The 24,664-nt window shown below is 46.1% G+C and overlaps 1 protein-coding gene across 1 annotated transcript in view; it reads left to right on the top strand.

Moving 5' to 3' along the window:
• The window catches only part of mindy4 (MINDY lysine 48 deubiquitinase 4), a 189,425-nt gene that overhangs the window by 128,843 nt on the left and 35,918 nt on the right, over positions 1-24,664 (top strand). The window contains exon 11 of the mRNA XM_038796467.1: positions 14,129-14,192. Coding sequence (XP_038652395.1) covers positions 14,129-14,192 — 64 coding nt within the window. The remainder of the gene's footprint in view (positions 1-14,128; positions 14,193-24,664) is intronic.

Genomic DNA, 24,664 nt, shown 5'->3' with positions numbered 1-24,664 from the left:
AGAGTCAATGGATGGGAGAGAGGTTTGTGTGATGGACTGGGCGGTGTTCACGACTCTCTGTAGTTTCTTACGGCCTTGGGCCGGGCAGTTGCCACACCTGGCTGTGAAGCAGCTGGATAGGATGCTTCCAGATAGGATGTAAAAGTTGGTGAGAGTCAATGTGGACATGCCGAATTTCCTTAAGTTTCCTGCGAAAGTTTTGGCACTGTTGTGCTTTCTTGGTTGTGTTGTGCTTTCTTGGCTGTTTGAAACACTCACGAAGAAGAGGGTCAAAGGGATATTGCATCGTTTACTGGAAGGGGATGGAGGATGACTCCAGATGCAATGGTTACAGGACCAAGTGGGGCATGGATGCTTCACAGGTGATGGTGGGGGGCGGGGGGGGATCGAATTAAGAAACCGACTTCTTGAAGCTGCTAGCCATTTCCTTCTGTGTTGCTGACATCCTGCACGGTCTGGTGGCGACGGGAGGGAGGGACATGAGTGCGCTGGGCTGGTCCTTTGAACCCGTCAACTGAGGGATGAATCTGTTGCCGGCCCACCAGGAGAGTTGGAGGGGAACTTGCTTATGCATAATTAATAAGCTTCCAAGTGCGAAATCTGGTGTAGGATCCTGCTATTCCATTTGACAGGGCAGGCTCCGCCAGTTCCGCCCGTCACCCCACTCAGTCTCAAAATGGGAGAATTCTGCACCAATTTGTTAGCCTTTTATTAAATAGAATACAATGTCATTTTTTAATAGATGACACAGGAATAAGTGAGGCGGATGAACTTCCTCAGTCCTTCAATCACAATCTGCGTCACTTGAATTTCCCGTAAAAAATTGATGAGAGAGGCTAGCTCTAAATGTAGAAATGCAACTTAACCCGTTATCAGTCAATCTAAATAGCATTAAGAAAATGTCTTGAAAAGAACCACTTCATGCCACAATAGGCTGTTGCCTACTGCACTGCACTGTAGAATACCATTGGCAGACTTTCCTAAAGTGTGCTACAGATTAAACTACGACATGCTCCTATAGCTCGTCAACCAAATTTAATCCGCAATCTCCTCTGAATGTTGATTTTTAAAAAAAAACTTTATTTTAGATAAAGGAAAAGAGCAAGAGAAGAGTAGGCACTGGCGAATGAGCCTTGGATTTTCCCAAATAAATAATCTTTATTAACACGGCAGCACAAGTGGAGAGCACTGTGGCTTCACAGCGCCAGGGTCCCAGGTTCGATTCCCCGCTGTGTCACTGTCTGTGCGGAGTCTGCACGTTCTCCCCATATCTGCGTGGGTTTCCTCTTGCTGCTCTGGTTTCCTTCCACAGTCCAAAGACGTGCAGGTCAGGTGGATTAGCCATGATAAATTGCCCTTAGAGATCAAAAAAAGTTAGGATGGTTTTTAGGTTAACGGGATAGGGTGGAAGTGAGCGCTTAAGTGGGTTGGTGCAGACTTGATGGGCAGAATGGTCTCCTTCTCCACTGTATGTTCTATGTTTATTATTGTCACAAGTAGGCTTACATTAATGCTGCAATGAAGTTACTGTGAAAATCCCCTAGTCGCCACACTCTGGCACCTGTTCATGTACGCTGAGGGAGAATTCCGAATGTTCAGTTCACCTAACGAGCACGTCTTTCGGGATTTGTGGGAGGAAAGCGGAGCGGCCGGAGGAAACCCACACAGACACGGAGAGAACGTGCAAACTCCGCACAAACAATGGCCAAGCTGGGAATCGAACCTGGGACTCTGGAGCTGAGAAGCAACAGTGCTAACCACTGTGCTACCGTGCCATCCTGCAATGCTGACAAAAGCAGGCAGACTCTGGCACTGTGAAGCAACAGTGCTAGGCCTTTACACAAAGGATGTAGAATGTGTGAGGCAGAACAATAGAAAAGGAACATTTAAAGGATTGAGAAATATTGCTTGGAATATGTGCCCTCTATCTGTGAACTTTACTTCCTGTTGTTATGCTTTTTGTTCCCACTTTACTGTCAACTTTAACCATTATAAATTGACCTCCGCATTTTCCATTTGATCTTCCTATGTCAACTGTAACAATATAGTTCAGGCTGTGGTCACAAGGTGACCCTGTGGACAGAGTTTCTGAACTTTCCAATTCTAATAGAAGCAAAATACTTCTGGACATGTTGGAAGACCTTCTGTAGAAGCATCATACAGACTTGAAGCGATAACTCAGCTTCTGCACAGATGCTGCCAGACCTGCTGAGTTTATTCAGCATTTCCTGTTCTTATCTCCTTTCAATCCTGTTGTCTTGTGTGTTTTAAGACAGCCCTCCATTTCTGGGGAAGTAGCTGGCCTATTGAACGCAACACAAAAATAAAACTCATTACTTGGAGTGTTATAACAATAATTGTGCTGTAAATCAGCCCTCTAATATAAAGTCCCATCTGTTTTTCACCGAATTCATGTCTGAACCCTGATCAGAAGTTACATTTACCTAACCTGTGTCCCTGTCAGGGGGCCAATCTCAGTGGAAGCTTGGGTTGGAAACAAGGCCCCAAGTCCCTGACCTTCCACTACTTGAAGCAAGGATGTGGCACCATGCTGGAGGAAGGGTTCTTCAGCTAAAATACAGTGGTTTATGTGGCAGAAGCACATGTAAAGCAAAAGTAAATGACGCTTGTTTCTCTGAACTTGGGCTATATTTTGAAGAGGTTATTTGCAGTTCAACTTCCATAGATTTGACCCTGAGGTTTAATCATTGTCGTTGTCGTTGATTACCAATCCCCTAAGATTCATTATTTTCATAATAAACAGGTTGTTTTCCTGACCTTTTGAATAAAGTGTTGGAAACTCCCAAATTTGTGTTCTTTTAAGAAAAAAAACACATGAAATTCAGATGTGCTCTTTCATGATAAACGTAAGAGCGCTAATGCTTATCTCAAAACCGGTGTTATTTTGATAACTTATTGTTTAGTTGTACCTCATGATTCAGCACAGTCCATATCCCGAGAGTAAAAATGGGAACAAAATGCTTCCAGCTATTGTGCTGCTTGACCACAACTAACGGGATGTGGATAGATGACAGATTTGAAGGCAGGCTCCATTTTCTTTCAACAGCTAAAACGCCTCTTTGAATTCCTCTAGCACGATATTCAGCATTGTGATCCTGACATCGAATGTTATGTTGGCCTTTATTGGAGAATGAGGGTAATAAAGTCTTGCTACGTAGAGCTTTGTTGAGACCACAACTGGAGTATTAAGTAGAGTTCGGTCTCCTTTCTCAATAGAGTTGACTTGAATAATTCCAGGGATGAGGGTTGTCCTCTGAAGAGGTTGTGAGTAAAATGGGCCTGTATTCTCTGAAGCTTAGAAGAATGAGAGGTGATCGCATTCAAATATACAAAATCTTGGAAGGCTTGATGGAGTAGATGCTGAGAGGCTGATATCGCCTGGCTTGGAAGCCTGCAACAGGGGGCCATCGTTCAAGGGTGAGGGGTCATTTAGGACTGAGGTAAGACATTTCTTCTCTGAGGGTTTGTGAATCTTTGGATTTCTCTACCCCAGAGGGCTGTGGATGTTCAGTCGATTGAGTACATTCAGGACTGAAGCTGGAGGAGGAAATCCAGGATATTTGGGGATAGGGTGGAATTTGGAGTTGGGGATTTGAGGTGGTTGATCAACTATGATAGTGTTACTGGGTGGAGCAGTCATAGAATCATGAAATTTACAGTGCAGAAAAAGGTCATTCTGCCTATCGAGTCTGCACCAGCTCTTGGAAAGAGCACCCTACCCAAGCCCACGCCTCCACCCTATCCCAGTAACCCCACCCCACCTTTTTGGACACTAAAGGCAATTTAGCATGACCAATCCACCTAATCTGCACATCTTTGGACTGTGGGAGGAAACCGCAGCACCCGGAGGAAACCCACGCAGACACTGGGAGAACGTGCAGACGCTGAGCAGACAGTAACCCTAGCCGGGAATCGAACCTGGGAGCTTGGTGCTGTAAAGCAACATTGCTAGATTCAAAACATCTTCTGTATTATTTTCCAGAGATTCTTCTGGGCCATGGAGCAGTCCTCCCAAAGAAAATGGGTGTTGGAAATTAGGAACATAGGATCAGGATTAGGCCATTTAGCCCTTCAAATCATGGTTGATCTGTATCTCAACTCCGTTTATTCCACTTGGTTTGGTATCCCATTAAGCCCTTATCGAACCAAAATTTATCCAAGCCAGTTTTGAAACTTTGCCCCAACCTCAACATCCTTTTAAGAAAGTGGGTTCCAGATTCCACCCGTCTGTGTGTGAGAGATGTGCTTTCTACTTTCCCCCTTTGAATAGCCTAGCTCAAATTTCAAGGTTCTGCCCTTTGTTGTGGGCACTCCACTGAGAGAAAAAATAGTTTCTAGCTACTTTATCAAATTCTTTTAATCGTCTTAAAGACCTCCATTAAATCAACCCTTAATCTTCCATACTCAACAGACTGCAAGTTTAGACTATCCAACGTGCGTCGTAAATGAAGAGGGGGATGCAGTGGCATAGAGGTATTGTCACTGGGTTAGTAAACCAGTCAGCTCTGGAGATCCGGGTTTGAATCCCGCCATGGCAGATGGTGAAATTTGAATTCAATAGAAATCTGGAATTAAAAGTCTAAAGGTGACTGTGAAACCATTGTCGATATTTGTAAAAACCAATTTCGTTCACTAATGTCATTAGGGAAGGAAATCTGATCTGGCTCCAGATCCACAGCAACTCTTAAATAAAGAATGGGCAATAAATGCTGCTGCAGCCAGTGATACCCACTTCCCATGAACAAATACAAATGCCTTTGAAGCCCTGGTAACATTCTGTTGAATCCAAGCCATACTCCTTCTGAGACATGCATTTCCTGAAGTGAGTACAAGCTTAGACAGTGCAACAGTTCCTCGTAACTTAACACTTGGAGCCCGAGTAACATTCTGGTAAATCTGCCCTGCACTCCTTCTAAGGTCCATTTCTGCTTTCTAACGTGCAATTACCATCCTTTGTCCACTTACTGTGCAATGGAAACCAAACATAACAAAGATGCTTCACCCATTACACGTTGTTAGAACATAGAACATAGAAAAATACAGCACAGAACAGGCCCTTCGGCCCACGATGTTGTGCCGAACCTTTGTCCTAGATTAATCATAGATTATCATAGAATTTACAGTGCAGAAGGAGGCCATTCGGCCCATCGAGTCTGCACCGGCTCTTGGAAAGAGCACCCTACCCAAGGTCAACACCTCACCCTATCCCCATAACCCAGTAACCTCACCCAACACTAAGGGCAATTTTGGACACGAAGGGCAATTCATCATGGCCAATCCAACTAACCTGCACATCTTTGGACTGTGGGAGGAAACCGGAGCACCCGGAGGAAACCCATGTGCACACGGGGAGGATGTGCAGACTCCGCACAGACAGTGGCCCAAGCCGGAACCTGGGACCCTGGAGCTGTGAAGCAATTGTGCTATCCACAATGCTACCGTGCTGCCCTTCAGAACAAATTAACCTACACTCCATTATTCTACTGTAATCCATGTACCTATCCAATAGCCGCTTGAAGGTCCCTAATGTTTCCGACTTAACTACTTCCACAGGCAGTGCATTCCATGCCCCCACTACTCTCTGGGTAAAGAACCTACCTCTGACATCCCCCCTATATCTTCCACCATTCACCTTAAATTTATGTCCCCTTGTAATAGTTTGCACCACCCGGGGAAAAAGTCTCTGACTGTCTACTCTATCTATTCCCCTGATCATCTTATAAACCTCTATCAAGTCGCCCCCTCATCCTTCTCCGTTCTAATGAGAAAAGGCCTAACACCCTCAACCTTTCCTCGTAAGACCTACTCTCCATTCCAGACAACATCCTGGTAAATCTCCTTTGCACTTTTTCCAAAGCTTCCACATCCTTCCTAAAATGAGGCGACCAGAACTGCACACAGTACTCCAAATGTGGCCGTACCAAGGTTTTGTACAGCTGTATGATCACCTCACGGCTCTTAAATTCAATCCCTCTGCTAAGGAACGCTAGCACACCATAGGCGTTCTTCACAGCTCTATCCACTTGAGTGGCAAATTAGAAAGATCTATGAACATAGACTCCAAGATCTCTCTGCTCCTCCACATTGCCAAGAACCCTAACGTTAACCCTGTATTCCGCATTCATATTTGTCCTTCCAAAATGGACAACCTCACAAGTTTCAGGGTTAAACTCCATCTGCCAGTTCTCAGCCCAGCTCTGCATCCTATCTATGTCTCTTTGCAGCCGACAACAGCCATCCTCACTATCCACAACTCCACCAATCTTCGTATCGTCTGCAAATTTACTGACCCATCCTTCAACGCCCTCATCCAAGTCATTAATGAAAATCACAAACAGCAGAGGACCCAGAACTGATCCCTGCGGTACGCCACTGGTAACTGGGCTCCAGGCTGAATATTTGCCATCCACCTCCACTCTCTGACTTCTATTGGTTAGCCAGTTCGTTATCCAACTGACCAAATTTCCCACTATCCCATACCTCCTTACTTTCTGCATAAGCGTACCATGGGGAACCTGATCAAATTTCTTATTTGTTAACCAGAACTAGGTTGAAAAAGACTATAGCAGAGGTATCCAAGTTTTTTTTAAATTTTAAACTGAAATTTATACAAAGTAATAAATTAATTAACTAATCGGAGATGGCTGGGCAGGTGGTGTGCTGTAGCTGTATGATGTGGGAGCTGGCTGTTCCCCTTGTGAATGGCAATGACCACATCTGCAGCAAGTGTTGGTTGCTGGAAGAACTCCGGCTCAGAGTTGATGATCTGGAATCTGAGCTTCAAACACTGCGGCACATCCGGGAGGGGGGAGAGTTACCTGGACACTTTGTTTCAGGAGGCAGTCACACCTGGGAGATTAAGTAATTCACATTCAGTAAGTGATCAGGGACTTCAGAGTGTGACTGTTAGTGAGGCAGGCAGGGGGAACCTGAGTTCAGGAGTGCAGGAGCCTCAGCCCTTGACCTTGTCCAACAGGTATGAGACTCTTGCTCCCTGTATGGATGAGGAAAAGGGCTCTGGACAGGATGAGCCAGCTGACCACGGTACCATGGTGCAGAAGGCCATTCAAGAGGGGGGAGTAAAAAGACAAGTAGTTGTTATAGGGGATTCTATAATTAGGGGGACAGATAGTATCCTATGCAAGCCGGATCGGGAGTCTCGCATGATGTTTTGCCTGCCCGGTGCCAGGGTGCAGGACATCTCTGACCGGCCTGAAAGGATATTGGAGCGGGAGGGGGAGGATCCAGTTGTTGTGGTCCACGTTGGGACTAACAACATAGGTAAAGCTAGGGTGGAGGACCTGTTCGGGGACTATCAAGCACTAGGAAGAAAACTGAAATACAGGTCCTCAAGGGTCATAATCTCCGGATTACTGCCCGAGCCACGTGCCAATTGGCATAGGGACAAGAAAATTAGGGAAGTAAACACATGGCTAAGGGATTGGTGTGGGAAAGAGGGATTCCACTTCATGGGACATTGGCATCAGTTTTGGAACCGGGGGAATCTGTACCGTTGGGACGGTCTCCACCTGAACCGATCTGGAACCAGTGTTCTAGTGAAGAGGATAAATAGGGTGGTCAGTAGGACTTTAAACTTCTGAGTTGGGGGGAAGGGAAAGTGAAAGCGACAGGGAGCATGGAGTTAAATGGCAAGATACGCAGGAGGATAACATGTAGGCAGGTGGATTTAAGCTTGAGGCAGACTAGGAATTCAACAAAAAGGAAGGATAACTTTGGACATCTTAGGACTTCCATTATCTGTAATGATAAGAAAGTTAGCATTAAGGCACTTTACCTGAATGCTCGTAGCATTTGTAACAAAGTAGACGAACTAATGGCACAGATCATCGTGAATGATTATGATGTGGTAGGCATCACAGAGACATGGCTGCAGGGGGTTCAGGACTGGCAGTTAAACATCCAAGGATATACAACCTATCGAAAAGACAGGGAGGTGGGCCGAGGGGGTGGGGTTGCCTTGTTAGTTAAGAACAAAATTAAATCTATGGCACTAAACGACATAGGGTCGGATGATGTAGAGTCTTTGTGGGTAGAATTGAGGAACCACAAAGGCAAAAAAACCATAATGGGAGTTATGTACAGACCTCCTAACAGTGGTCAGGACCAGGGGCGCAACATGTACCGGGAAATAGAAAAGGCATGTCAGAAAGGCAAGGTCACGGTGATCATGGGGGACTTCAATATGCAGGTGGATTGGGTAAATAATGTAGCCAGTGGATCCAAAGAAAAGGAATTCATGGAATGCTTACAAGATGGCTTTTTGGAACAACTTGTCATGGAGCCCACAAGGGAGCAGGCTATTCTGGACCTAGTGCTATGTAATGAACCAGACTTTATAAAAGATCTTAAAGTAAGGGAACACTTAGGAAGCAGCGATCATAATATGGTTGAGTTCAGTCTGCAGTTTGAAAGAGAGAAGGCAAAATCGATGTAATGGTGTTACAGTTAAATAAAGGTAATTACGAGGGCATGAGAGAGGAACTGGCGAAAATCGACTGGAAGCAGACCCTAGTGGGGAAGACAGCAGAGCAAAAATGGCAGGAGTTTGTATGCATAATTGAGGACACTACAGAGGTTCATCCCTAAGAAAAGAAAGATTATCTGGGGGGGGATTAGACAGCCATGGCTGACAAAGGAGGTCAGGAAATGTATCAAAGAAAAAGAGAGATCCTATAAAGTGGCCAAAAGCACTGGGAAATCAGAAGATTGGGAAGGCTACAAAAACAAACAGAGGTTAACAAAGAGACAAATAAGGAAGGAGAGGATCAAATATGAAGGCAGGCTAGCCAGTAATATAAGAAATGATAGTAAAAGTTTCTTTCAATACATAAGAAATAAACGACAGGCCAAGTAGACATTGGGCCAATTCAAACTGATTCCGGAAGGCTAGTGATGGGAGACGAGGAAATGGCTGGAGAACTTAATAAGTACTTTGCGTCTGTCTTCACAGTGGAAGACATGAGTAATATCCCAAAAATTATAGAGGGTCAGGGGGCTGAGTTGAGTATGGTTGCCATTACAAAAGAGATGGTGCTAAAAAAGCTAAAAGGTCTTAAAATTGACAAATCTCCTGGCCCCGATGGGCTACATCCTAGAGTTCTGAGGGAGAAGAAATAGCGGAAGCGTTGGTTGAGATCTTTCATAAATCACTGGAGTCAGGGAAAGTCCCGGACGATTGGAAGATCGCTGTTGTAACCCCCTTGTTCAAGAAAGGATCAAGACAAAAGATGGAAAATTATGGGCCAATTAGCCTAACCTCGGTCGTTGGTAAAATTCTAGAATCGATCGTTAAGGATGAGATTTCTAAATTCTTGGAAGAGCAGGGTCGGATTAGAACAAGTCAACATGGATTTAGTAAGGGGAGGTCGTGCCTGACGAACCTGTTAGAATTCTTTGAGGAGGTGACAAGTAGGTTAGACCAGGGAACCCAGTGGATGTGGTCTATCTGGATTTCCAAAAGGCCTTTGATAAGGTGCCACACAGGAGGCTGCTGAGTAAGGTGAGGGCCCATGGTGTTCGAGGTGAGCTACTGGCATGGGTTGAGGATTGGCTGTCTGACAGAAGGCAGAGAGTTGGGGATAAAAGGTTCTTTTTGGAATGGCAGCCGGTGACCAGCGGTGTCCCACAGGGTTCAGTATTGGGGCCGCAGCTGTTCACCATATATATTAATGATCTGGATGAAGGGACTGGGGGCATTCTAGCGAAGTTTGCCGATGATACGAAGTTAGGTGGTCAGGCAGGTAGTGCTGAGGAAGTGGGGAGGCTGCAGAAGGATCTAGACAGTTTGGGAGAGTGGTGCAGGAAATGGCTGATGCAATTCAACGTGAGAAAATGTGAGGTCTTGCACTTTGGAAAAAAGAATCCAAGCATAGACTACTTTCTAAACGGTGAGAAAATTCATAATGCCAAAGTACAAAGGGATCTGGGAGTGCTAGTCGAGGATTCCCTAAAGGAAAACATGCAGGTTGAATCTGTGATTAAGAAAGCGAATGCAATGTTGTCATTTATCTCAAGAGGGTTGGAATATAAAAGCAGCGATGTGCTACTGAGCCTTTATAAGGCTCTGGTTAGGCCCCATTTGGAGTACTGTGTCCAGTTTTGGGCCCCACATCTCAGGAAGGACATACTGGCACTGGAGCGTGTCCAGCGGAGATTCACACGGATGATCCCTGGAATGGCGGGGTCTAACATATGATGAACGGCTGAGGATCCTGGGATTGTATTCATTGGAGTTTAGAAGGTTAAGGGGAGATCTAATAGAAACTTACAAGATAATACATGGCTTAGAAAGGGTGGACGCAAAGAAACTGTTTCCGTTAGGCGAGGAGACGAGGACCCGTGGGCACAGCCTTAGAATTAGAGGGGGTAAATTCAGAACAGGAAATGCGGAGACATTTCTTCAGCCAGAGAGTGGTGGGCCTGTGGAATTCATTGCCGCGGAGTGCAGTGGAGGCCGGGATGCTAAATGGCTTCAAGGCAGAGATAGATAAATTCTTGATGTCGCGAGGAATTAAGGGCTACGGGGAGAATGCTGGTAGGTGGAGTTGAAATGCCCATCAGCCATGATTGAATGGCGGAGTGGACTCGATGGGCCGAATGGCCTTACTTCCACTCCTATGTCTTATGGTCTTATGGTCTTAAATGCCTTACTAAAATCCATGTACACTACATCCACTGCTTTACCTTCATCCACATGCTTGGTCACCTCCTCAAATAATTCAATAAGACTTGTAAGGCAAGACCTACCCCTCACAAATCCGTCCTGACTATCCCTAATCAAGCAGTGTCTTTCCAGATGCTCAGAAATCCTATCCCTCAGTATCCTTTCCATTATTTTGCCTACCACCGAAGTAAGACTAACTGGCCTGTAATTCCCAGGGTTATCCCTATTCCCTTTTTTGAACAGGGGAACGACATTCGCCACTCTCCAATCCCCTGGTACCACCCCTGTTGATAGTGAGGACGAAAAGATCATTGCCAACGGCTCTGCAGTTTCATCTCTTGCTTCCCATAGAATCCTTGGATATATCCCGTCAGGCCTGGGGGACTTGTCTATCCTCAAGTTTTTCAAAATGCCCAACACATCTTCCTTCCTAACAAGCATCTCCTCGAGCTTACCAGTCCTGTTTCACACTGTGCTCTCCAACAATATGGCCCCTCTCATTTGTAATACTGAAGAAAAGTACTCGTTCAAGACCTCTCCTATCTCCTCAGGCTCAATACACAATCTTCCACTTCTGTCCTTGATCGGACCTACCCTCACTCTAGTCATTCTCATATTTCTCACATCTGTGTAAAAGGCCTTGGGGTTTTCCTTGATCCTACCGGCCAAAGATTTTTCATGCCCTCTCTTAGCTCTCCTAATCCCTTTCTTCAGTTCCCTCCTGTCTATCTTGTATCCCTCGAGCGCCCTGTCTGAACCTTGTTTCCTCAGCCTTACATCAAGTCTCCTTCTTCCTCTTAACAAGACATTCAACCTCTCTTGTCAACCATGGTTCCCTCACTCGACCATCTCTTCCCTGACAGGGACATATATATCAAGGACACGTAGTACCTGTTCCTTGAACAAGTTCCACATTTCACTTGTGTCCTTCCCTGACAGCCTATGTTCCCAACTTATGCACTTCAATTCTTGGTCTGACAACATTGTATTTACCCTTCCCCCAATTGTAAACCTTGCCCTGTTGCACACACCTATCCCTCTCCATTACTAAAGTGAAAGTCGCAGAATTGTGGAAATTGTTGTTGATCTTCGAAACGTGGTTGCTCAATTTGACAAAATGGTTTTGCCAGGTTACTATTAACTGGAACAAAATCAGCCTCCGATCTGTGAAAACAAAAGTGATTAGGAATTGTGTCTGATGATGAGGCTTCTGTCTGAGCTTCCGACTGGCCTTGAGAAAGCTATGGATCAGGAAGAGAATAGTAAATGATTTTAACTCCTGAACTGCCCTGTTTCCCACAAAGTAAGTCATTAAAACCCCCTCTCCTACTCCCTTTGCTGTAGCTTGGAAGAAAGTTGCACTGATCAAACCTAGCTCTGGGTGTGCAGTCATATGTCAGAAGACTTCCAATAAATAACAGAGGTAGAAATATTTCATATTTTTCACAAGTAACAAATAGAGACCAATTCATAAGGGGTGACATCCAACATCACTTTAGAAGGGGTAGATCGGAGGTAAAGCAATAGTTCATGAAATTCAGCATTGGAAAAACTCTGAATCCTATTGGGGCTGGTTTAGCACAGGGCTAAATCGCTGGCTTTTAAAGCAGACCAAGGCAGGCCAGCAGCATGGTTCAATTCCTGTACCAGCCTCCCCGAACAGGCGCCGGAATGTGGCGACTAGGGGCTTTTCACAGTAACTTCATTTGAAGCCTACTTGTGACAATAAGCGATTTTCATTTCATTTCATATTTACTTGCAAAATGTAATGTACTTGCAGAAGTTAGTTACCCAAGGGGTCAGTTGACTATCCCTCACCGTATTCAATTGTGGTTAGGCAAAGCAAACCGATGGAACTCACCAAGATTCCTTCGGCAGCAACTTCCAAACACACTATCATCTCGAAGAACAAGGTCAGCAGGCACATGGGCACACCACCTGGAGGTTCGCCTCCAAGCCGCTCACCATCCTGACTTGGAAATATATCGCCGTTCCTTAACTGTCCCTGGGTCAAACTTCTGGTACTCCCTGCCTAACAGCACAGTGCGGGTACCTACACCACATGCTCTGCAACGGTTCAAACAGGCAGCTCATCACCACCTTCTCGAGGGCAACTAGGGATGGGTAATAAATGCTGGCCTAGCCAGCGAAACCCGCATCCTGTAAATCAATAAAGGACATTGCAGTCGTCGAAGGTGGAGCTTGTTACTGGAATGAGAAGGTTTGTATTTGAAATGAAAAATGAAATGAAAATTGCTTATTGTCACGAGTAGGCTTCAATGAAGTTACTGTGAAAAGCCCCTAGTCGCCACATTCCGGCGCCTGTCCGGGGAGGCTGGTACGGGAATCGAACCGTGCTGCTGGCCTGCCTTGGTCTGCTTTCAAAGCCAGCAATTTAGCCTTGTGAGCTAAACCAGCCCCTAAGTTTGGGAAGCAGGAGATGGAATACACCAGAGGATCATCTTCGGCCAAACCAATCATTTGATTCTGTAATTGTTGGAGCATGCACCAGGCCATAGAGAACCTCTAGGTTAAAGGTTTTAAAAGCATACCTATCTATGAACCCGATTTCAAAGAGATATCTCTCATCACTATATCTGCTTCTTGTTTTTATGCTATCTAATGTACATTCCGATCGTGTTACTGAAACAACCCTTGGTGTACATAAGTTGCAAAGTATTGATTGATAGCTAGATATGGAGTCAGCAGTTACCATCACAGTCAAACCTGGTTTTAAAAAAAAATGTCTTTACTTAAGAATGTCAAATGTTTGAAATTATTGTTAACAACATTATGGTGAAATGCAGATAGAGTCATGGTGGTGCGTTGCGGTTCACCTGGGGTGTCTGAGTCGCTGTGGCGACGTGCATTTTTTCCTATGTATTGTAGTCTGGATCTATGGGCCTTCTTTCTGTCACATGGCTGACCTGGAATCTCTCTTGCCCTTGCCGCCTGCTATTGGCATGTGTTGGAAGAATTTTGCAGGAATATTTACCCAACCTCTTTGACCGCATTGTGAGCGCACCTTCCATGGCGATTAAGTCCGAGGGTGGGACTCTAACCCTGAGATTCTGGCTCCGAGGCTGGGACGTTACCCCTGCGCCACACGACCTCCTATTTGGAATGTTAGAAAGATGGAGGTCATTGGGCCAAATAACTGCTTTCATCGAGCATTATGCTCTTGCACGTTGTTTTTCTCAGTGAATTTTACAAACCACAGTGATTTGGAAGTTTTTATGTTTGTGGATCCTGGACAAGTGGGCAATTTTTCAATAATTGAACCTAGTACTCTGGGGACAGTCACGCAGGCATTGAATAAGGGGACGATTTAGATAAGGTGTCTTCGCATCTGGCTTCATTATTTCCACAGCTGAAATGATCACGAACACTTTATAAACTGCTACCATTTTGAATTATTTCCAGAGTAAAATCTGACTTTGATGTCCCCAGCAGTACGTTGATTGGAGCCCATGGATACTGTACACAGGTCGGTACCGTTTCTTTCTGGAGCTAGTGAGGGGGGGGGGGGGGGGGCACAGTGTGTGCTTTGTGTGGCTATGCATATATATATATTTTTTGAAAAATGCATTTGGTCGTGATATGTTGTGAGAAAGGAGTGAGAAGGTACTGTGCTTCTACTGAGCTGTTCTGAGGGGGACAGTACCAAGCAGTTCTTGCAGATCACCAGTTGGCTACATTATATATGCATTATATATGCCACATGTTGACTGATGTTTAGAAGAATGAGGTGATCTTATTGAAACATCTAGGATTGAGGGGGCTTGAGGGTGAATGCTGAGAGGATGTTTCCCCCTATGGGGAAATCTAGAACTAAGGGGTACAGTTTAAAAATAAGGGATTCCCCCATTTAATATGGGGATGAGGCAGATTTTACTTTCTCTCTCAGGGTTTGTTAGTCTTTGGAATTCCCTTCTCCAGCAGCGAGCAATGGAGGCTCAGTCATTGAAAATATTCAAGGATGAGTCACATATATTTTTTGATTGACAAGTAAGTCGAGGGTTATGGGGCATCGGCTGGAAAGTGGGGTTAAGACTACAATCAGCCATGATGTTGCTGACCTGATGGAGCACGCTTGAGGGGCCAAATGGCCTAATCTTCTCCTATTTCTTACGTTGTTGCGTTCATATAGTAGACATGGTGGGATGTAGGAGCCAGAGCCTGCCTGCCTTTGTCAGCATTGCAGGACGGCATGGTAGCACAGTGGTTATCACTGTTGCTTCACAGCTTCAGAGTCACAGGTTCGATTTCTGGCTTGGGTCACCATCTGTGCAGAGTCTGCACTTTCTCCGTGTCTGTGTGGGTTTCGTCCGGGTGCTCCGGTTTCCTCCCACAAGTGCAGAAAGACGTGCTTGTTAGGTGAATTGGACATTCTGAATTCTCCCTTTGTGTGCCCGAACAGGCGCCAGAACATGGCAACTAGGGGCTTTTCACAGTAACTTCATTGCAGTATTAATGTAAGCCTACTTGTGACAGTAATGAGGATTAAATTTTTAAAAATTATGACTTGTCAAGTCCAGTGATTCTTCAAATAAAGTGTTATTTCAATAGCAGCAGAGATATGGAGGAACAGATTGGAAAACAGATTTTGGAAAGGTGCAGAAGTCACAGGGTAGTAGTCATGGGTGACTGCAACTTCCCAAACATTGAGTGGGGTGGTGTTTGTGCAGTGTGTCCAGGAAGCTTTTCTAACACAGTATGTAGATTGTCCGACCAGAGAGGAGGCCATATTGGATTTGGTACTTGGTAATGAACCAGGGCAGGTGATAGATTTGTTAGTGGGGGAGCATTTTGGAGGTTGTGACCACAATTCTGTGACTTTCACTTTAGTAATGGAGAGGGATAGGTGTGTGCAACAGGGCATGGTTTACAATTGGGGGAAGGGTAAATACAATGCTGTCAAACAGGAATTGAAGTGCATAAGTTGGGAACATAGGCTGTCAGGGAAGGACACAAGTGAAATGTGGAACTTGTTCAAGGAACAGGTACTGCGTGTCTTTGATATGTATGTCCCTGTCAGTCAGGGAAGAGATGGTCGAGTGAGGGAACCATGGTTGACAATAGAGGTTGAATGTCTTGTTAAGAGGAAGAAGGAGACTTATGTAAGGTTGAGGAAACAAGGTTCAGACAGGGCGCTGGAGGGATACAAGATAGCCAGGATGGAACTGAAGAAAGGGATTAGGAGAACTAAGAGAGGGCATGAAAAATCTTTGGCAGGTAGGATCAAGGAAAACCCCAAGGCCTTTTACACATATGTGAGAAATATGAGAATGACTAGAGTGAGGGTAGGTCCGATCAAGGACAGAAGCGGGAGATTGTGTATTGAGTCTGAAGAGATAGGAGAGGTCTTGAACGAGTACTTTTCTTCAGTATTTACAAACGAGAGGGACCATATTGTTGGAGAGGATAGTGTGAAACAGACTGGTAAGCTCGAGGAGATACTTGTTAGGAAGGAAGATGTGTGGGCATTTTGAAAAACTTGAGGATAGACAAGTCCTCTAGGCCTGACGGGATATATCCAAGGATTCTATGGGAAGCAAGAAATGAAATTGCAGAGCCGTTGGCAATGATCTTTTCGTCCTCACTGTCAACAGGGGTGGTACCAGGGGATTGGTGAGTGGCGAATGTCGTGCCCCTGTTCAAAAAAGGAAATAGGGATAACCCTGGGAATTACAGGCCAGTTAGTCTTACTTCGGTGGTAGGCAAAGTAATGGAAAGGGTACTGAGGGATAGGATCAGTAGGGATACTGAGAGCCTTTTCCTCGGATGGTGATGTCCAGCACGAGGGGACATAGCTTTAAATTGAGGGGAGATAAATATAGGACAGATGCCAGAGGTAGATTCTTTACTCAGAGAGTAGTAAGGGTGTGGAATGCCCTGCCTGCAACAGTAGTGGACTCGCCAACACTAAACGCATTCAAATGGTCATTGGATAGACATATGGATGATAAGGGAATAGTGTAGACGGACTTTAGAGGGGTTTCACAGGGCGGCGCAACATCGAGGGCCGAAGGGCCTGCACTGTGCTGTTCTGTGTTCATACCCACTGTTACTGCTAACCCAGGGCCCACACCCCTTGGTGCGGCAGGTATGTATCATGGAGGGAGGTGCAGGTGATTGTGGGGGGCAGGGGGGTGGAAGCATTGTCCGTGCCCTTTGCCATCCCACACCCCGATTTGGTGAACCTGGAGGCGATCAGAGCATCCCGTGCGCGTTGGCCCAGGCGCGCACATTTTGCGGCCTCCCTTGTCTGGCTGGGCCCCATGTCCTGCCCAACCTTGCCGTCCCTTGTATCCTCCTCATCGGAGGAGGCCTGGTGTTCCTCCCCCTCCAGCACACCGCCCCTCTGCTGCGCGATTTTGTGGAGGATGCAGCAGGCGCCACGATGCGGGCGACCCTATTGGCACCATACTGGAAGACCCCTCCAGATACCTGAACCGCATCTTCAGGAGAACGAAGCACCACTCAATCACAGACCTGGTCACTGTACGGGTATCGTTGTAGCGGGTCTCTGCCTCGGCTTATGGCCTCTGGATCAGTGTCGTCAGCGGCGACCGCAGTGGATCACCCTTGTCACCCAGGAACAAACCCCCCAGCTGGGTGGAGACACGTCTCAAGCATTTCAGGAATCGTTGAGTGTACCAGGATGAAGGAGTCGTGCACACTGCCCGGTTATTGGGCGCTGACATGTATGATGTGCGGTCAAGGGCAGTGCCAGTGATGGTCACATATCAGCTGCACATTCATCAAGTTCAACCCTTTTCAGTTTGTGCAGAGCGGCTTATCATCTGCAGGTGCTCGTAGGGGAACATGCATCCCGTCGATGGCAGCGAATCCCGCTGCCCGGACATTCTGGTGGGCTCGGTCCACATTGAAGTGGATGTATTGACCGCCTAGACATGTAGGGCCTCCATTATATGTATGGATGCACCTGTACATTGAGATCTGTGAGATCCCGGACAGGCCCCCTTTCGGCTCCTGGAAGGAGCCCGTCCCAAATGCCATTGGCTGGCATTGCCCTTGACAGTGCTATGTTCTATGGCTCCTCTTGGCATCCCCATAGGGGGTGTTGCCCTGTTGGCTGCCTGATGCCCTGCTGGCGGGTGGTAGCCACGTTGGGCCACCCATACGGCCAGTGTCACTCTGCAGAACCAGGGCCAAGGTGGGTGGTCAGTGGGGTGCGCAGCAAGCTGGCTGCCTTGCAGGCTGCGGTAATGGCGGTCCGTGACTGGTCACCAGCCCAGTCCTGTGGGCAGTCACCCCGGCCTTTCAGTCCGTTCCTCCATCACCTTCCCCTTACCTCTCCTGGCCCTGGCAGAGCCTTCCCAGCCCGGCCAGTGCCGGCTCGGCAGCTCACAGTTGCGCCTCCGTGTTCTACCTCCTCTCTCTCTCTCTCTCTCTCTCTCTCTCTCTCTCTCTGACTCCCTCATCAGCCATGACGCCAGTTCCACAATTTATAAAAGCACAAGTGAACTGCGCCATCGGGAACTCTGCCCATTGGATGAGGAGAATCGCGGAGGCCCTGGAGAATACCGGGTCAGGCCCGCTAATGATATGCAAAAATGGTGTTAACTGTATATGGGTTCCGGAATGTATTGACACTGCTCTGGAGGTGACGGAGAATTGCGATTTGACATCAAATTGGTGGCCGCCACGAATTTGTCATTGGAACTGATTTTCCGCCTAATCGCATTTTGCAATTTTGCCGTCAGCCAACGAAGAATCCCGTTCCATTTACCTGCCTCTGCTGCATATTCCTTCCCACCTTTCGCGCTTAAAAATCTATCAACCTATTTTTAAATTAACAATAGATCTGGCATCAATTACTGTTTGCGGGGAAGAGAATTCCAAACTGCTACAAGCCTTTGTTGTAAAGTATTTTCAAAGTCCACTCTTCAAAGTTCTGGCCCTAAATTCTAGACTCTGCGCCTCCTCAGACCTCGACTCTGCAATCAGCAGAAACCGTTGCTATTTGATCCCCTGAACAACTCGATGCCTGGAATAGGTACTTGTATTTATTGGCCTATTGTAAACTGGTGCAATTCTCACCGCGAGTTTCAATATTTTCATCTGATCAATTCTCATTCCGGGTTCCCAAGAATTGACAGAAATGAAACTAATTAATGTGCTCCTACAAGAAAGCGCCCACTTCATCTCGAAAAGCAGCAGTGACACAGATAATAGACTTTAACAGAGGGCAACATCTGGGCACACCTCAGCATGGCCCTCTGAAGAAAACTGAACAGTTTGGAAGCTTCGTTTTTAGCAGCTTATTTGATGCAAAGTCGACTGAAAGCTCAAAATTGCATTTCGCTTGAAGATAAATTCAAATTAACCATTAATTTGAAATACATAGAGTTAAACGATTTGGTTAATTGAAAATACGCAAGGCTTTTTTTTTACACAAAATCAAACCCACTGTTCTGGAGGGTTAGAAATGAAAAGGCGAGATTGAGTTTATGCTAAAATATCGAGCCCGTAAGATCAGCCATACGTATCGTTCTGGTCCTCATTATATGAAAGCGACATGAAGATATTGGAGAGGGTGGCAAAAGAGAAACCAGGGTGACACCAGAAATATGAGGTTATATCTGTCAGGAAAGGAGGAACAAGCAGACTCGGGGAAATTTGGAATTATAGGGGAGTTTGATAGGGTAAATGTCGAGAAGATGCTTCAACTTGTGGGGGAAAAGCAAAACTAAAAGCCTTCAGTAAGAAATTAAATAGGGAATTCAGAAAAAAGTACTATTTTTCCCCAGGGAGTGGTCAAAATGCGGAACTTGCCGGCGCAGGAAGTGGTTGAGGAAAATAGTATGGATGCATTTAAGAGGAGACTAAGTAAGCTGATGATGGAGAAGGGAATAGAAGGTTACATTGAATGAGGTAGAGTAAGAAAGATGGACGCAGCTTCTATGAACATCAGCATGAGCTAATGAAGCAGAATGGCAGGCTACGATGCTGTGTGGCCTATGTAATTCCGTGTCATTTTAATTAGTTACTATCTGAAATGCACTGTCTAAAAAGGCAGTGAAACTATTGGAATAATAACCTTCAAAAGAGGATTGAATATATCTGGAAGGGGAGAAAATTGGGCAAGGCTGTGGAGGAAGATGAATTTGGTAACTCGAAGCGAGCTGACACAGGCACGGTGGATCAATTGGCTTCCATGTCTGCTGTAAAACTCTTATCAATGAACAAAAAAATTAAGCAACTGTTGTGATTCAAAAGGATTGAACTGTATTTGACATCCCCATAACTGCGGCTTTCACAATGCAATCTTGGCACCTTGAATTTTCCTGCCTCAAGTGTGCACGCCTAATAAGCAACGGGGAAGTAACCATCCGATTGCCCTTCATCCTCCAACCCAGTCGGATTCTCTGGTCTTGGCTCCTCCTTCACAAAGACTGGATTGACTGATGGGCCTGAAAACCAGCAAAATAAGTTGATTTATCTTGTGGAATACAGTGATGCTGATACCAGCTTAAAATACAGATGCTGGACACATATTTACAGAGGTATAATGGCACAGAAGGGAGGCCATTTGACCCATTGACGCCACGCTGGCTCATTGCAGAGCAATCAGGTCAGTCCTATCTCCCTGTTCTATCCCCATCGCTGTACAAGATTATTTCCCTCAAGTGTCTTGACCAATTTACTTTTAAAACCATTATCTCCGCTCCCACCACTCTCGTGGGCAGCATGTTCCAGGTTGTTGCCACTCGCTGTGTGAACATTCCTCTCACGCCCCCTACAGCTATTTCCCAAAACCTTAAATATGTGTCACCTCTACCTTGTATGATTATCTAATGAGAACAGCTTTTCCTGTCTATCTTATCTGAACCGTTCTAAAATAATCTAAGCTGAATATGTGGTGGAGGCAGGTTCAATCATCGCATTCAAGAGGGAATTGGATTGTTATCTGAAAAGGAAGAAGGTGCGGGGTCACGGGGAGCAGCGGATGAATGCGTCGAGATGCATTGCTCATTTGGAGACCCAGCACAGATTTGATGAGCCGAATGGCCTCATTCGGTGCTGTAACAATTCTTTGCTTCTTTGGTTTCCCCTTAACTGCTCTCGTTAATCAGGCCATTAGCCCAATTGGTGATGCGTTTATGCTCCACACAAGTTTTCTTACTTCATCTCACCCAGTCAACACACCCCTCAATTCAATTCTCCCTCATGCTTATCTGGCATCACGCCAAATCCATCCAAGCTTTAATCTTATTCAAGTCAACCTGATTGTTGACTGGTGGAATAAAAAATTTAATCCAGCTGATATCGTCCGTTTTCAGAGTACACAGCTGTGACTCCCATCTCAATCTATAGAAGAAAATCTCCACACGTTTTTGAATTTCCGTCCATTGTCAGCTCATCATGTTGTGTAGGAAATGAGACTTAAACAACGTGGCATGCATGGATGTGTGTATGCCTTCAGTTAGCTGATCATCTTTGTGTTAACATGCATGTCGTTCCCTGTGTAGTCAGTGTCCCACTAGAGCTATTAATTATTTCCGTCCATAAAAACACATTTAGTTCAGCAACTTCCTGCAGAGACGCAGTACATATAGAAACTCCTTTGTACACAAAAAAAGTCACCATTTAGTCCTTCATCTGTGCCGCTCTAAGGACAGATATAAATTTGAGCAGTGAACGACGCTTGCCGCAGTGAAGTCTGGAAACGGAAGTTTAATTATAATGTACGGATATTATGTGAAGGCCCCCCAGATCCCTGGTTAGTTTTCAAGGTTTTATGCTTCCCCACAGAACAGTAAGACAATAAGGAAAGAGCACAATTCTAATTTGTGTAGCACCTTTATGACCTCAGGTTTTCCCAAAGCGTTATACAGCGATGGAGGCATAGCTCTGTTTGTACCCTGCAAGTTCCCACCTACTTGGTGATAATGACCAGATCTTCTCTTTTGCTGACGCTGATTTGAGGGATAAATATTGATCAAGATGCCCAGCCAAGTCCTTGGCTCTTCTTTGAAATGGTGGCGTGGGATCTTTTCACACCCACCTGAAAGGACGACAGGGCCTTAGTTTGATGTCTCATTGAAAAGACAGCACTGCCAAAATGCAACATAGCCCCTGAACTGTCTGCTTCAATTGTATGCTCAAGCCACAAACTTGTATGTTAACTGACAAGAAAATAACCAAACGCTATATAGAGACTTTTGTGTGTAATAAATTGGGGTTAGTATCTTATGGCGGTGACCGGGGGCAGTGGGGGGGAGGTGTCTCAGCCACCGGCTGAAGAGCAAGCGAGAGCTCGGTGTCATCTCTTTCCAGGAAGGCCTACAGCATCATGTCACTCGGGGCAGGCCCTTCACTGTGATCCAGGACTAGTCCTCCCTGCTGGACAATCACCTCTATTGAACGGCAATGCCACCTGAGAGCTGTTGCCGGTGCACCACCAGGATGTTTGTTGGATCCCAGGCCACAGCTGAGCGATGCCAAGAAAGATTTTGTGGAGTGGGAGTCACGAGGGAGGGTGAGGATGGGGTTCACCAGCATAGTCAGAGATTGGCTCTCAGTGGGCCTCCTCTTAATGCCGGGTCCTTCATTTAGTCCAAAGATGTGCAGCATAGTTGGATTGGCCATGCTAAATTGCCCTTAGTGTCGAAAAAGGTTGGGTGGGGTTACTGGATTGCGGGGAGAGAGTGAATGTGTCGGCTTAGGTAGGTTGCCCTTTCCAAGTGCCTGTGCAGACTCGATGGGCCGATTGGCCCCGTTATGCACTGTAAAAAATTCTATGTTTGAATGAGTGATCCCCCTTCCCTTTAGAGTCCATTATTAAGGATGAGCTTGCGGAGTACTTGGAAATGCATGATAAAAGAGAGCTGAGTCAGTACGGCTTTGACAAGGGGAGGTCGTGCCTAAGAAATATGTTAGAGTTCTTTGAGAAGGTAACGAGGAAGTTGGGCAAGGAGAACCAGTGGACGTGATCTATTTGGATTTCCAGAAGGCCTTTGACAAGATGCCGTACAGGAGGCTGCTAAATGAGATAAGAGCCCATGGTGTTAAGAGTACGATCCTGGTATGGATAGAGGATTGGCTGACTGGCAGAAGGCAGAGAGTGGGGATAAAGGGGTCTTTTTCAGGATTGCAGCCGGTGACTAGTGGTGTTCCGCAGGGGTCATTGTTGGGATCACAACTATTCACGATATAGATGAAGAAACTGAGGACATTGTTTCTAAATTTGGAGATGATACAAAGATATACAGATAGTGTTGAGGAAGCAGGCAGGCTGCAGAAGGACTTGGACAGGCTAGGAGAGTGGGCAAAGAAGTGGCAGATGGAATACAATGTGGAAAAGTGTGAGGTTATGCACCTTTGTAGGAAGAATAGGGGCATAGGCTGTTTTCTAAATGGGAAAAGGCTTCAGAAATCTGAAGCCCAAAGGGACTTGGGAGTCCTAGTTCAAGATTCCCTTAAGATTAATGTGCAGGTTCAGTCGGCAGTTTGGAAGGCAAATGCAATGTTAGCATTCATTGAGAGGGCTAGAATACAAGACCAGGAATGTACTTCTGAGGCTGTATAAGGCTCTGGTCAGACCCCATTTGGAGTATTATGAGCAGTTTGGGCCCTGTATCTAAGGCAGGATGTGCTGGCCTTGGAAAGGGTCCAGAGGAGGTTCACAAGGATGATCCCTGGAATGAAGAGCTTGTCGTATGAGGACTCTGGATCTGTACTCGATGGAGTTTAGAAGGATGAGGGGGGATCTTATTGAAACTTACAGGATACGGAGAGGCCTGGATAGAGTGGACATGGAGAGGATGTTTCCACTGGAGACCAGATCACAGGGCACAGCCCCAGATTAAGATGAAAGGGAATTTCTTCAGCCAGAGGGTGGGTGAATCTATTGAACTCTTTGCCGCAGAAGGCTGTGGAGGTCAAATCTCAGAGTGTCTTTAAGACCGAGATAGATAGGTTCTTGATTAATAATGGGATCAGGGGTTATGGGGAGAAAGCAGGAGAATGGGGCTGAGAAAATGTCAGCCATGATTGAATGGCGGAGCAGGCCCGATGGGCCGAATGGCCTAATTCTGCTCCTATATCTTGTGGTCTTTCCGGGAGCAGCCCAGGGTTGAACCATGGTCAATTGTCCTCTCACCCAGGGGATCAAGGTAAATCGTAGTGCCCAAGGATTGCTCTGGGTGAGATTAGCTAAAAGTTATACATAAATTATTTTCAGTGGTCTGATTTTAAATATTTTCTTGAGCATGTTCTGACTTGCTCCTTTGTCAGTCCATACTTGAAAGTAAAGTGACCTTGATTAATTTTACGATGTTCCTGGTATTAAATAGTCCACTTAATTAAATCTGTGGAACAGAGATATATTAGTTACTAAACAGTTTTGAGCTGTCAGTTCTCAAAGTTCCTTCTACTTTGAATGGATGCCAAGCTTGCTGGACCCATGAAGGGTCTGATCCAGTCTGTTGATTGAAGTTCCCTGCACTCTGCAGCTTTCATATCTTATATTCTTGCCCCGTGTAATTCTAGCTTCTAAAATCTATCTAGGCGCTGGTTCACAAATGTGAAAAATAGTTAGAGCGCGATTCTCCCAAAACGGGAGAAATCGTAAGACTGGCGTCAAACCCGGGCGGGTTTGACGCCAGCGCGCCCCTTCCCGACCGGGAACCGATTCTGGTCCCCGGTCGGGGCTAGCAGCCCGACGCCGCAAGCTCCGGCATCACGGGCTTAACGAATTTCGTTAAGCCCGCTTGCAGGAGTTAGCACCGGCTGACGCGTCATATGACGTCAGCCGCGCATGCGCGGATTGGAAGACTCCAACCCGCGCATGCGCGGATGACGTCATCGCGTATTTGCGTGAAACCCGCGCACGCGCGGGCCGGGATGCCCCTCAGCCGCCCCGCGAATGGATACTTCGGGGCGGCGGAAGGACAAATAGTGCGCGGGCATCGGGCCCGCTGCCTGCGA

Source organism: Scyliorhinus canicula, chromosome 5, assembly GCF_902713615.1.
Source record: "Scyliorhinus canicula chromosome 5, sScyCan1.1, whole genome shotgun sequence".
In the NCBI taxonomy this organism is placed as follows: Eukaryota; Metazoa; Chordata; class Chondrichthyes; order Carcharhiniformes; family Scyliorhinidae; genus Scyliorhinus; species Scyliorhinus canicula.
The sequence above is the reverse complement of the archived record's forward strand: the minus strand, read 5'-3'. Positions and strand labels throughout refer to the sequence as shown.